This window comes from Pongo abelii, chromosome 1 (assembly GCF_028885655.2).
Source record: "Pongo abelii isolate AG06213 chromosome 1, NHGRI_mPonAbe1-v2.0_pri, whole genome shotgun sequence".
In the NCBI taxonomy this organism is placed as follows: Eukaryota; Metazoa; Chordata; class Mammalia; order Primates; family Hominidae; genus Pongo; species Pongo abelii.
In genome coordinates, this window is record NC_071985.2 from 39,767,613 (window position 1) to 39,782,414 (window position 14,802).

Here is a 14,802-nt window from a genome sequence, read left to right on the forward strand (position 1 = left end):
CAGGGCTCCCTCCTACTGATATCTAGGCCTTTTCATGACATTCTTTACTGAAGAGAGGGAATCACAATTTCTCAAAGGGAAATTTGCAGATGTGGGAGGCCCAGGATTTCCTCCAGCATAGATAGAACTGTGGTGCCCAAGTAGGACCTTGCAAATGGTCAGTGTGAGTGGATGCTGTCAGCATGCTTAGGAGGCTGATGTCTTCAGACCTGTGTCCTTCTGCTCTGACTGTATCTCCCTGCTTCTCTGGTGATTTATACTTATGACAAACACTATTGGTTGCTGAATAGAACCACAGTTTTGTTTGGCGTGGCAATGTGCCCAGTTGAAAGCTCCATTTCTCAGCCTCCCCTGAAGGGAACAGTGGCCACATGCCATGGCTGTGGGCCGTGAGATGTAAACTGAAGTCTTTGGATGGGGCTTCCCAGTGTGCTCATTATCAGGGGTCAGAGTCAGCTGGTGTGCATCCTGTACCCTTCACCTTCCTCCTTCTCTTGCCAGAAACACTGAGTGATGCTGAGGGTGGGGCCACTGTCTTGTGAACACCCAGCAACAAGGAGGAGGATGGAGAGCTGAGTGGAAAGGCAGAAGGAGCCCAGGTCCCCGAAGGCCCTAGTCAGCTCCACCCAGACTTTTTGTTAGGAGAGGAAAATAAGTCTCTGCCTGATTCAGCCAGCCACTGTCAGACAGTTGGATTTTCTGTTACTCCCAGGGGAATGCAGTGCTGACAAACTTGAAAGTCATGACTGCAGGTCTCCCTGACACCTTGGTCGAGGCTGTTGACTTCATGCAGGATGCTGACGCCCTTAGAATGGAAGAGTATGAGCATCCCATGTCTTCAGGAGCCCTTGCTGCCTCTCCTTCCCTGGCAATGGTATTATAGAATGTTGATGTCTTGTCACTGCTAGTCAGCTTGGCCACGCTTGCTGACAGAAAAACAAAACACAAAAAACAAAAAACAGAAAACGCCAATTTGACTCATGTTATCAGAGTTTGATTTCAAGTCCTGGAGGAGGAGAGAGTGAACTGTCTCCTTAAGAATAACGAATTCTGTCAGGAATGTGGAAAGTGAAAGTCATGATGATGTGCTGGAGCCAGTACACAGGCTTGAGAGAGCCGGGGGTGTCCATCTCTTCCCAATCCACATGCCGTGATGTCCTGTTGGTGACTTGAAGTTGGCCACAGTAAGAGTCTTTACATCATAGATACAGGCAAATGCTACAAATCAGCAAATTAAGGCTTTGTTTCTTCTTTTTCTGGAGAGTTAGTTGTTAAACATTTCTCAGTACAGCCCTGCAAAAGACCAAAGATTTAGTTTAATATTAACTCATAGATACTGGCTATTAGTTTTCATATCTTCTGCTCCCCTAATGCTATGGAGGGGTGAATAAGCCCAAAATTAGCAGAATCAGAGAAAGGCTGCTTTATCCTGAACATGGGCTGAAACCTTACAATATCTTTGGGCCTAAGGAGAACTCTTACATGTTCAGACTAAAGGCAAAAACTAATTTTAACTTGACTTTGGCTATCAATTTGTCACCTGACAGTGTTTCTGTCTCTGCACTCATTTCCTCCTCTCCTAATCAGCCCTCCCACTCCTGTCCTCTTGACAATCTGCAGGGCCTTGGCTCCTGCAAACCTGCCTTCTTCCTGTGTTTATGTGACCCTCAGAAGCTCCTGATTCTGTGTCTGGTACAACAGTTTATCACTTGCATCTAGATACCTCATGATCTTCTCTGGCCCACACGTATGTGCCAGGTGCTTCTCTAGGTGCTGGGGGCACACTGAACTAAACAGAAAAAACTCCTGTCCTCATGAAACCAACATTCTAGCAGGGGGAATGTGGCAGATGGTACTTTCTAAAGATGGCTGCAGCAATTTTTAGCCCATTCATCCCACATGCTCTTCTTACAATGTGACAATGACAGTCCTCCATCAACAGGTGGGGTCTGTATTCCCTTTCCTTGAAACGAGGTGCATCTTCAGAAGTGCTTTGACCAAAAGCATATGGTCAGTCCTGAAAGGCAATATAGCTTCTGCCTGGCTCTTTCTCTTGGGACACTTGCCTTTGGAGATCTCAAGTCCTCCAAGCAGTCTGGCAACCCTAAAGCTGCCATTCCAAGTGACCATGTGGAGAGATCACACAAAGATGAGAGAGACTCCCACTGTGCCCTCCCTGCTTAGCTTCAGGTACCCAAGGAGCCAGGCACCTAAAGTGCCCTACCTGTTTCAGAGTCTAGCTGTTCATGTCTTCCCAGGGCAGGCACAATCACACTTTTAGGTGATTATAGTTCCTGACCTTTGAGCCACCCAATCTTGCTGAGTGGAGCAGAAATTAAGTATCCCTGCTGAGCCTGCTCAGACTACAGATTTGCGAGCGAAGCGAATGTCGTTTTATGTTTTAAGCCACTGAGTTTTGGGATGATTTGTTATGTCACCATAGTAACTGGGACAAGGACAGATAATAAACAAGATAAATGACCAACAATATGGATAATAATAAGTACTAAGGAGAAAAAACAAGCAGGGAAGGCAGACATAAAATTTCATGGCAGGCCTGGCATGGTGGCTCATGCCTGTAATCCCGGCACTTTGGGAGGCCAAGACGGGTAGATTGCTTGAGTTTACGAGTTTGAGACCAATCTGGGCAACATGGCAAAACCCCGTCTCTACAAAAAATACAAAAATTAGCCAGGCATGGTGGCACATGCCGGTGGTCTCATCTCCCTGGAGGCTGAGGTGGGAGGATTGCTTGAGCTCAGGAGGTAGAGGTTACAGTGAACTGTGATCATGCCATGGCACTCCAGCCTGGGTGACAGAGAGAGACCCTGTCTGAAAAAACAAAACAAAAAGAACATTTCAGGGTGGGTTTGAAATTTTATTTAGGGTGGCTAAGGAATGCTTCATTGAAAAGGCAACTTAAAAAAAATTTTTTTTTTATTTCCATAGGTTATTGGGGAACAGGTGGTGTTTGGTTTCATGAGTCAGTTCTTTAGTGGTGATTTGTGAGATTTTGGTGCACCTATCACCTGAGCAGTATACACTGAACCCAGTTTGTAGTATTTTATCCCTCACTTCCTTCCCACCATATTCCCCTGAGCCCCCAAAGTCCGTTGTGTCATTCTAATGCCTTTGTATCCTCATAGCTTAGCTCGCACTTAGGAGAGAACATACAATGTTTGGTTTTCCATTTCTGAGTTACTTCACTTAGAATAATAGTCTCCAATCTCATCCAAGTTGCTGTGAATGCCATTAATTCATTCCTTTTGAAGGATGAGTAGTATTCCATTGTGTGTGTGTATATATATATATATATATATATATATCACAGTTTCTTTATCCACTCATTGACTGATAGGCATTTGGGTTGGTTCCACATTTCTGCAATTGTGAGTTGTGTTGCTATAAACATGCATGTGCAGATATCATTTTTGTGTAACGACTTATTTTCCTCTGGGTAGACACCCAGTAGTGGAATTGCTGGATCAAATGGTAGTTCTACTTTTAGTTCTTTAAGGAATCTCCACACTGTTTTCCACAGTGATTGCACTAGCTTACATTCCCACCAGCAGTGCAGAAGTGTTTCCTCTTCACCGCATCCATGCCAATGTCTATTATTTTTTGATTGTTTTGATTATAGCCATTCTTGCAGGAGTAAGGTGGTATCACATTGTGATTTTGATTTACATTTCCCTGATCATTAGAGATGTTGAGCATTTTTTCTTTTTCTTTTTCTTTTTTTTTTGAGACAGATTCTCGCTCTGTTGCCCAGGCTGGAGTGCAGTGGTGTGATCTCGGCTCACTGCAACCTCCACCCCCCAGGTTCAAGTGATTCTCGTGCCTCAGCCCACTGAGTAGCTGGGATTACAGATGCTGCCACCATGCCTGGCTAATTCTTGTATTTTTGGTAGAGATGGGGTTTCACCATGTTGGCCAGGCTGGTCTTGAACTCCTGACCTCAGGTGATCTACCCAACTCAGCCTCCCAAAGTGCTGGGATTACAGGCGTAAGCCACCATGCCTGGCTGATGTTGAGCATTTTATTCACATGTTTGTTGGCCATTTGTATATCTTCTTTTGAGAATTGTCTATTCATGTCCTTAGCCCATGAAAAGGCAACTTTTTGAATGAATCTGAAGGAAGTAAGGCAGCTGGCCATGTGGTATAGAGAAGTAGAAGCATATTTGGCATGCTCTGGAATAGATAGGAGGCCAAGTGAGGCCTCTTAGAGTGCTTGAGCAATGAGGGGAGAAGAGAAGGAGATGCCATCTCAGAGCCAATGAGGACCCAGATCATGTAAAATTTTGAGGTCTCTGTAAGGACTTTGGCCTTTACTCAGAATGAATGGGATAATTATGGGTTTTGATGGAGGTATGACTTGATTCTGTTTTAATTAGATCACATTTGTATGTCAGGATTCCTAGAAGTAAAATTCTGAGTCAAGGAATATGTATCCCTTGCCTTGCTTCTCTTTGTGGCCCAAGATTATGATAATATTATAATCATTACATTATGATAACATCATAATCTTGGGCCACAAAGAGAAGCAAGGCAAGGGGTACATATCCCTGTATTAGGGATCCCTAATACAGGGATTAGGTTCCTAGGGCTGCCAAAGAAAGTACTTCCTCTATTATGTTCCAAAGGCTGCCAAAGAAAGTACCACAAATGCAGTGGCTTAAAACAATAGAAATTTATTGATCCACAGTCCTGGGGGCTAGAATACTGAAATCAAGTTGTTGACAGGGCCACACTTCTACTGCAGCCTGTAGGGGAGAGTGCTTCCTTGCCTCTTCTTGCTTCCTGATAGGGGTTTTCAAGCCTTGGTGTACTCTGGCCTGCAGCTGCATCACTTGCATCTCTGCCTCTGTCATCACAAGGTGTTGTCCCTGTGTGTCTCTGCCTTTATGTGGCCTTCTTCTTAAAAGGACACTAGTCATGTTGCTCACCTGAATCCAGTGCAACCTTGTCTTCACCTAAGTAATTATATCTGGAATGATCTATTTCCACATAAAATCATGTTCTGAGGTATTAGGGATTAGCGCCTTAATATGTCTTTTTTGGGGACATGGTTCAACTTGCAACACTGCCAGTCTGAGAATCACAGGTGTATTCCTTGGAAGAAAGCTGTTCCTAATTTTCTCAGGTCTTACAATAGTGCCTTATGCTAGTTATATTCCCCATTCCATTCACATGGAATCCACACATCCTCATTCCATGAGTGTGTGTGTGTATAACTTATTAACATAAATGGAATTATATTATGCATCTTTGTAAGCAACTTGTTTTATACACTTAACAGTATGCCTTGGAATTCCTTCCACGGATGTACGTATAAATTGACTTGATCCCTTGTTACCATGACACAGTGATTTCATAATATTGAATTTAATTCCTATAATTTGAACATTTCCCTATGAGTAGACATTAAGGTTGTTTTCAATTGTCTTGGCTACTACAAATTTAATATTTGGTGAAGGAATTTCTTTGTGGGAAGAGGCTATTTTTGTTAAAAAAGATATTGCTGGATAGCCTCAAGCTAGAGTCAGAATCAACTGTGCATAATAAATATATGAGGGAGAAGAAGGAGGCTGGAGGCTGGATTCTCTGGGGGGTCAAAGTCAGATTAAGAGGGGAAGCCTAGAGGAAGCACTTTGAGGGCAATATGGCCAAGGGGGATCTTTTGAGTTAAATGATGCACACCGGGCTGGGCACGGTGGCTCATGCCTGTAATCCCAGCACTTTGGGAGGCTGAAATGGGAAGACTGTTTGAGCTCAGGAGTTTGAGACCAATCTGGGCAACATAACAAGATCTCATCTCTACTAAAAATAATTTTTAAAAAATCAGCCCAGGCACGATGGCACATGCCTGTAGTCCTAGCTCCTTGGGAGGCTGAGGCCAGAGGATTGCTTGAGCCCAGGAGTTCGAGGTTGCAGTGAAGCCACGATCATGCCACTGCACTCCAGCTTGGGTGACAGCGCAAGACCCTGTCTCAAAAAAAAAAAAAAATGATGCACGCTGAATGAATGTAAACTTAGTCTTCCTTCTCGCCTCTGAGATATGCTACCTTGCATATTGCAAACACTACCTTGCTTGCTAATACTTTCAGTGAGAATATAATTACTTTTGGAACCTACAAAGAGAAGCTGAATTTTTGTGTTAATGTGGGCGAGAAGTGAGTGATGCACATCTGGATTTCACATAAGGATGTGAAAATGGACGTCCTTGGATGTATATTTTTGAGCTCATGATAAAGTGAGCTAGGACGGCTAGGTTCTTTTAAGTGGAACTAGTCCAAAGACAAGGGTCATTGTACTGCTGGTGCCACTGAAATTGGAACTTGGCTCCAGCTGCTGGAACCCCTGCCACTCCTGAGAGATGGGACAGGTATTTAAGGGGCAGGGGAGCCAGGTTAGGAACTGGATGAGGACCCTTGAGAGGACCTCTTAGGAAGGACTTGTTGAATGTTGGCTCCCTAAAAATGACCACCAAAACAACCTGTTGATAAGGCAAAGCTGGAGTCTTGATGGAGTCTTAGTAGACTCTGAGAGTGGAGAGGGTAAAGTCAGGGTCTTTATGGGGCTTTGAAGTCTAGGTTAAGGCGAGACTTCAGCATGGTGACTTTATTTGAATTGGATGAGGATTGTGATGCCATAGCTGGAGACTGGTGAACACAATGAAGCTGGGGTTTGGAACTAAGCGTTCCAAGCAGTCTTAAAGAGTAGCAGTCATTTGATGCTATCTGTTGAAAAGTTCAGCACTTTTAAATGGGCTTGCAACATTTATCTTTGCGGACAAGAATTTCCTGGAATAGTAAAGTCATGCTGATAAAGAGAATGGAATGTTAAAATCATGTTAATGAAGATAATAAGCTATGTGGGTGTAGATGGTTTCAGTTCTCAGACCTATGTTTTGAGATCTTCCCCTTTGGATTCTGAAGAAAGTCTCATTTAGAAAGAGGTTTAACCTCTCCCCAGGCAAATTCTAACTCAGCTTTAATATTATCTCTACCTTTGAGTAAAGGAATTACTGCACTTCATCTCACTGTGAAGAAGGAGTCTCATTTCTACAAGAGACTGAAGGGTGTTAATCTGATTGATCAGAAACCAGGACATATATTAGGCGACGTTGCAAGTGTGGGTGCATTTCATGTCAGAAACCAGACTACATTTTTTGGCCCTTTTTGTTTTGTCTTGTTTTTGCACATGGATGCAGCCAGGTCTCTCCTGCTCCCTTGCACTGAGCATAGCCTTGGAAGGACCTCTAAGAAAAGTGCAGCCATATTAGCAGGCTGAGATCCAGCCCTTTGTCCATGTGGCTGGCAGGCTCAATAGATTCCAATATGTTCTGCTGCCCAGCCGTTTAGATTCAGAGGCGGGAAAAGAAAATTTCCCCTGCACTTTTAGGCACATGTCTCATGTCCCAGCATTACTTACCATGGAAGCTGTATGTTTGGGAGTGTTGGGGTTCCTGATGGATATACTCCATTCATTTCTCCAGAACACTCTCTACCCTTTTCTGTCTGCTCTGTACATGGGGAAGCTGACCTGTATGGTCTATACCTATCTGCTCCCTTGCCCCTCTGTTCAGCTAATGCAAAACACTGGCCAGAGATCAGAGGGAGGGAAGAGTGTGAGGTGAGGCTAGGGTGTTTTTTCCCCTAGATACCTCCTTCACAATCCTTGGTGGGCTGGCTGCATCTCTTTTTTTTGAGATGGAGTCTCGCTCTGGCGCCAGGCTGGAGTGCAGTGGCACAATCTCAGCTCACTGCAACCTCTGCCTCCCAGGTTCAAGCAATTCTCCTGCCTCAGCTTCTCAAGTAGCTGGGACCATAGGCGCGCACCACCACACCCAGCTAATTTTTGTATTTTTAGTGGAGACGGGGTTTCCCCATGTTGGTCAGGATGGTCTGAATCTCTTGACCTCATGATCTGCCCACCTCAGCCTCCCAAAGTGCTAGGATTACAGGTGTGAGCCACAGCGCCTGGCTGGCTGGCTGGCTGCATCTCTTAACTAAATGTCACAGCTCCTGCCATGTGGTACTCTCCACACAGGTCTTCACATCTTGAGGTTTTTGTAACAGGTCTCTTCTCTTGTCCCTGTGGGACTTACGGTGGAAACAGCTGCAACTAACCCTGAGATATCACTATCTTTTGTGATTTCCCTGTGCCTTGCCCCTTTTTTTTATTAAATGCTACTAAAATTACACAATTTGAGGGTGTCATCTCTTACTTCTTGGGCCCTGATCAATATAGGGCTTTGCTGAGTTGTTCTTCTTGCTGATGTTTTGTTTCCCATTTAATTATAGTTAGGTGATGCCTAACAAGTGCTTACTAAATTTTTGTTGAATGAGTAAATGTCTAAATGAGTGAGTGGCAGGATTTGAACTCCAACTCCCCCTCTCCAAACTTTCAATGTAGAGTTTAGTGTTCACATGTAAAGTACAGATGCTTGATGTCCTCTGAGAGCAGTAAACGGGCATTGGGTCTGTGGCTCAAGTTTCTGGGACCTCCATTTCCCTGGGTTTGCCCTAGTTCCTTATGCCTAGGTGTCTTCTTTCCCAGAGGAGCAATATGCAATAATATGAAGAATATCAGAAATACACAGAAAAGGTAAAGACACAATATTCCCCACCAAACAAAGATTAGGGTGATTTCTTCCACTCAGGAACAGATAAAGAGTTCAGACCACAAAATAAGAAACAAATGTTGAAAAATTTCATTTGTACAGTTTATGGTTTTAAAGATACCATCCTGAATAAGCTCAAGTTATAGCTACCAGTTATGAATTTATAAAGTTTATGTGGCCTTTATTATAATTAATATTGTATTAATCATCACATATTATTATATATAAGATATAAATTTAATGTAACTATCTGGTAATTATACCTATGTTTACTAACAATTTTACAACTGCTGGCTGCAGCGGTGCATGACATTCATTATTATTACATTTCCATTGTGCAAATGTTAGAGGAACTCCTTCCATTTGTCAGGTGTGACCCATGACTTGCATGTGTCTGGGGACACTCTGGGAAGATGTCTTCATAGATAAGAGCTCAGATAAACATGAGACAGAACAGTCCCAAAATCCCTCAGCATGCCCAGCCCTCAGGGAGTTCCTAGTTGTTTATGAGTCTGTCCATATTATAGCTTGTTGAGTAGAGAAATTCCAGGATCTTCCTGCATGGATTTCTGATCAGAAGAGTGGTCCAGAGTGAGCTGTCATAATACACTTCTTCTTGGCGCAGAGCTCCCCCTTTGATGATCTCTAGGGCACATTCCTCCTTTGGAGCTGCTTGCATATGGACTATCCCAGAAACTGCCTTCATGGCTGTTTCTATAGAATGACAAGGGAAGAGTAGGGTTATCCGACTAGGACAGTCTACATGATGGAAGGCCTGGAGACATCAACCACTTATCTGTCAGGGGCTTTTGGCAGTGTTTGCTCTGCAAGCCTCACAGGCGCTATAGGGAATACATAGAGAGACTGGGTATGTTAGAGTCTGTTGGGCAAAGAGAGGCCTTAGTGTTAATAGGGGCCTTGCCTTCCTGGATGGAGATTGGTGGGAGCAGTTAGAGGTGATTACTTGGGAGATCTGAATCATGCTCCTCTCCTGGGTATTTTGGTTGGAGGCGGAGAAGTAATATGGGGGAGCAGAATGAGGATAGAAGTCTCATAATGACTCAGTAGCTAATGGGAAGTGCCAGTGGGCAAAACCAGAGTGCTGTATGATAATGACTTACTGTCTTGTAAAAGGAAGAGATACACAAGAATCCAGGCTTTTGCTCCCTTGTCACCACTTTCACTTCTCTCCCCTTCCAAGTTTTCATGTCCATCTTACACAACTTCTCTCTCTCCATTCCTTTCTTGTTTCCCCCTGGGTCTCGGTCTCTCTGTCTATTTCTCTAACTGTTGCTCACTTACTCTTCAAAGAGCATTTTCTTTTAATATCTGCCACATGTTTTAGATAAACTTGTATTTGGACTTGACAGAAAAGTTGTAAAAATTGTAGGCAGTACCCCCTTATATTCCACACCTGCTCCCCCTGGTTGCAACATCACACATAACCATTGTGCAATGATTTACGACAGGTATAATAATAGAATTGATACAATATATTAACTAAACTACAGACCTTATTTTTTCACTAATGTTCTTTCTATGTTCCTGGATCTTATCCAGGATTCCACTTAGTAGTAATTTCTTCCCATTTTTCTTCCAATGTGTGACAGTTCTTCAGCCTTTCCTTGTCTCTCATGGCCTTGACACTTTTGAAGAATACTGACCAAATGTTTTATAAAATGTTCCTTGATTTGGTTTTGTTCATTGTTCTCTTATGATTGGAGTGGGGTCATGTATTTTGGCAAGAACACCACAAAAATGATGTTGTGTCCTTCTCAGCACATCACATCAAAGAGTTCGTGATACCAGTGTGTCTTATTACTGGTGCTGCTTTTAAGAAACACAAACTTGTATTTTGATAAGTCTCATATAGAAACGTAATGGCCATTGAGTGTCCATGAGGACATAAGGTGTTCAGCAAAGGGTTAAGTGATGAATGTGGTGAGACCCAGCCACCTTGGTAATCAAAATGGAAAGGAGAGTCAAAGAGTAGCCAGAGCCTCCACTAGTGACAGAAACGCCTTTAAATGAGAGAGCAAGTGCTTTCTGCACTGGTTTGTTTTTAGTGCATTACGCATGAGGTCAGGGAGTTCAGCACCCTTGTTTATCCACAATGGTAAGGCAGACAGTTCATCTGCAGGTCGTTATTCAAAGTATTAAAAAACCAAACAACGCATGTTCTCACTCATAGGTGGGAATCAAACAATGAAAACACTTGGACACAGGAAGGGGGACATCACACACCGAGCCGGTTGGGTGGGGGGAGGGGGGAGGGATAGCATTAGGAGATATACCTAATGTAAATGACGAGTTAATGGGTGCAGCACACCAACATGGCACATGCATGCATATGTAACAAACCTGCACGTTGTGCACATGTACCCTAGAACTTAAAGTATAATAATTAAAAAAAACACAAAGTATTGACCTTACCTGTGTCTATGAGGCCAAGAACACAGAGAGTGATTGATACATTGACCTTGGCCACTGAATATTCCTTTCTGATGGAAGAGAAGAACCCATCCAAAGCAAACTTGCTTGCAGAATAGGCAGCAACCATTGGATAAGCCACTTTCCCTAAATGATAGATTAAAGAAATGGGTTAACAAGGCTGCCCATTTCAGCTTCTGACAGAGCTGATCTTTATCTGTAGTAGGCTTTGTAACTCCTGTGGTGTCCTTTTACCCCTTTGAGTCTTAGTTTCTCTATATTCCCCATGGAAGTTATACTGCTGTGTTGAATTTTGAAAACATTAAGGTATCGAAGGCATAGGGTGGGATTGGGCTGCAGGACAGCCTTCATTCAAGAGGGACTGTTTAAGGTTTTGGTAAGGGTGATAAACAAGCTGGGCTACAAAAGAGCCATGTAATTCCACAGCTGCTAACTCTTCCATCTCTGAACCAAGTGCTGGGGATCCAAGAGTTTGACAAGTGATCTCTGCCAACTCAGTGACCCGTTGACAATGGAAAGGGTATGTTTTACTTTCCTTACGAAGGGATTAAAAAACTGCCTGTCCTGGCCAGGTGTGGTGGCTCACACCTACAATCTAAGCACTTTGGGAGGCCGAGGCGAGCAGATCACTTGAGGTCAGGATTTTGAGACCAGCCTGACTAACATGATGAAACCCCATCTCTACTAAAAATACAAAAATTAGCTGGGTGCATGCCTGTAGTCCTAGCTACTCAGGAGGCTGAGGCAGGTGAATCGCTTGAATTTGGGAGGTGGAGGTTGCAGTGAGCTGAGTTCGTGCCACTGCACTGCAGCTTGGGTGACAGAGAGAGACTCCATCTCAAAAAAACAAAAAACAAAATCCTGTCTTCGCTTTTCTACCCAAAGCCGCTTTTAAAAAAAAAACGTTCACCAGACTGGTTAATTCTCACTCAAGTTGTTTGGAGGATATGTGGACATATGCCTAATAGGATAAACTATTATTAATACCCTTTTTAGGAGAGGAGAGTAGAAGTGACCTGAGACCCTACAGTCTTTACCGAGCATTGTTATAGCAACTACTTTAAAATCCATTGTCTGCTAATTCTCAGAATTTGGGTAATTTTAAGATTGATCTTTATGGATTTCCTTTCCTCCTAAGTATGGGTCATATTTACCATTCTTGTATGGGTGTTAATTTTGTATTGTATCCTGGATATTGTGAATGATACATTGCAGGGTGCCTGGATTCTGTCACATTCCTCCAAAGAGTGTTGATTTTTTTTTTTAAGTGGCCAGTTAACTTGGGTGAAACTCTGTCTCTTGTAATAAGTATCAACTGAAATCTCTGTTCAATTATTTGAATCTTAACTTGGCTGCTTGGTTTCTGCATTGCCCATGCATTGTTCAGAGAACAACTAGAGATTTGGACAGAGCTTATGTATAGGATTCAGTGTTTCTCCACTGTGACTCTCCTTTCCAGCATATTCCCTTTGCATTCCAGCTATTACGGTAACCCCAACCTCTTCCTTCTAGCTATTCATGTTGGCAAGATGGCAGGTTTCTATCCCAGATATGGCACTGATTGGGGCTGCCCTTAGGCATAAAGCTATACAATTGAGAAACTTGCCTACTGTCATTTCTTTCTTCCAAGTGTCAATAACCCTCCATTTTCTATCTGCTCTTGGTTAATCTCCAGTGCTTTCAATGGTTGTCATCGATATTTTGTCAAAAGTTTATAGTTGTAATCTGGGGAAGGATGGTCTTTCAGGTGCCACTCTGCAGTTATCAGAATTGGAATTTCTATATGTTTCAAATATAATATGTTTTATGTCAAACCAATGAAGAAAGGATGGGTTATTTAATAAAGATGCTGAGAAAGGTGGTTAACTAATTGGAAAAAATTAACTCTTTGTTTTATATCATATAGCAAAAAATATTCTAGATGGAAAATGATAGTAAACAGTGTTATCTACCCAATATCCGTTCCTCCTTCTTTAATAATAGAGTCTGATTTTGTTCAGGACAGCAACGTAATCATTTTAAAATGCTCATCTCCCTGAGATTTTCTTGCCCTAATAGGCCATGCGACGTAATAGTTCTGGGCAATGAGAAATCTAACAGACGAGGTTTCTAGGAAAGATATTGATTTCCGATAAATTAGATGGATTTAGGTGGCATGCAACTTTTACATTTTGCCCTTCTTCTTTCCTCCTAATGAACCTCAGATACGATGGCTGGAATTGTAGCAGTCAGTTTTTGAACTTTAGGAAAAGCTAATGTTAATTATAGTGGAACAGAAACGTGGAATGACCTTGGATTCTTGAAGACATCATGTAAGTCCATCAAAAGCAGCCCTAAACTATTACCTGAGAAGAAGTAATCTCTTTTTGTTAAGTTGCAGTGAGGTTTTTGACTTCTTTCTTTCCAACTGGGATGCCCTTTATTTCTTTCTCTTGTCTAATTGCTCTGGCTAGAACTTCCAGTACTACGTTGAATAAAAGTGGTGAAAGTTGGCATCATTGTCTTGTTCCAAATCTTGGTGGAAAGGCTTTCAATTTTTCCCTGTTCAGCAAGATATTAGCTATAGATTTGTCATATATGGCCTTTATCATGTTAAGGTATATCCCTTCTATACCCAATTTGTTGAGGGTTTTTATCATGAAGGGATGTTGCATTTTACCAAATGCTTTTTCATCATCTACTGAAATGATCATATAGTTTTTGTCTTTGATTCTGTTGATGTGTTGTATCACATTTATTGATTTGCTTATGTTGAACCGTCCTTGCATCTTGGAGATGAATCCTACTTGATCATGTTGAATGATCCTTTAAAATGTTGAGTTCTGTTTGCTAGTATTTTGTTGAGGATTTTTGCATCTGTGTTCATCAGGGATATTGGCCTGTGGTTTTCTCTTTTTTGTTGTATCTTTAGTTTTGGTTTCAATGTTGGGACACATCCTTAAAGGGAGAAGCCAGTCTCTCCTTCCCACTCCTTTGTCCTTCTTGGTGTCTGAAGGTAGATATAATGGCTATGGCTCCAGACCTATCTTGGACCATGAGGTATAAGCCATGTATTGAAGATGGCGAAACATTTAGATAGTTTAGATAGAAGGAAGGAACCTGGGTGACCATGGAGCTGCCATACTATACTGGCCCTATACTGCCTACCTTCAGACCTGATTTAAATTTTAACTTACTTCTGTGTGTGTGTGTGTGTGTGTGTGTGTGTGTGTATGTGTGTTTTGTTGTTGTTTTTTTTTTTTTTTTTTTTTTCTGAGGCAGAGTCTTGCTCTGTTGCCCAGGCTGGAGTGCAATGGCATACTCTTGGCTCACTGCAACTTCTGCCTCCCAAGTTCAAGTGATTCTTCTGCCTCAACCTCCCAAGTAGCTGGGATTACAGGTGTGAACTACCAAACCCGGCTAATTTTTGTATTTTTAGTAGAAACAGGGTTTCACCATGTTGGCCAGGCTGGACTTGAACTCCTGACCTCAAGTGATCCACCTGCCTCGGCCTCCCAAAGTGTTGGGATTACAGGCATGAGCCACCATGCCCGGCCTAAATTCTAACTTATTGAATCTACTATTATTTTAGGTTTTCTGTATCTGAGAGCTGAACTTACTTCTTATTGATAGTTATCCTCACTTCTATGCAGCCCATGTGCCAAAAGAAAGCTGACATCATTCCTAACTGTAGGTGTGAGCTTACGTAATCTGTTTTATCCCATTCTTCTTACTCACGATTGA

At 42.5% G+C, this 14,802-nt stretch overlaps 1 protein-coding gene across 2 annotated transcripts in view; it reads right to left on the reverse strand.

Annotated features, from left to right (window-relative positions):
- Window positions 1-755: 755 nt before the first annotated feature.
- The window catches only part of HSD11B1 (hydroxysteroid 11-beta dehydrogenase 1), a 38,204-nt gene continuing 24,157 nt past the window's right edge, over window positions 756-14,802 (reverse strand). Inside the window, exons 5-6 of one of the 2 annotated variants that reach the window (XM_054521337.2) lie at window positions 11,062-11,205; window positions 756-1,293 (exon numbers count right to left, since the gene is read on the reverse strand). In XM_054521337.2, coding sequence (XP_054377312.1) covers window positions 1,283-1,293; window positions 11,062-11,205 — 155 coding nt within the window. In that variant the 3' untranslated portion in view covers window positions 756-1,282. Of the gene's footprint in view, window positions 1,294-8,716; window positions 9,343-11,061; window positions 11,206-14,802 lie in introns of those variants that run through there. The other variant, XM_024235674.3, reaches the window with a different exon arrangement.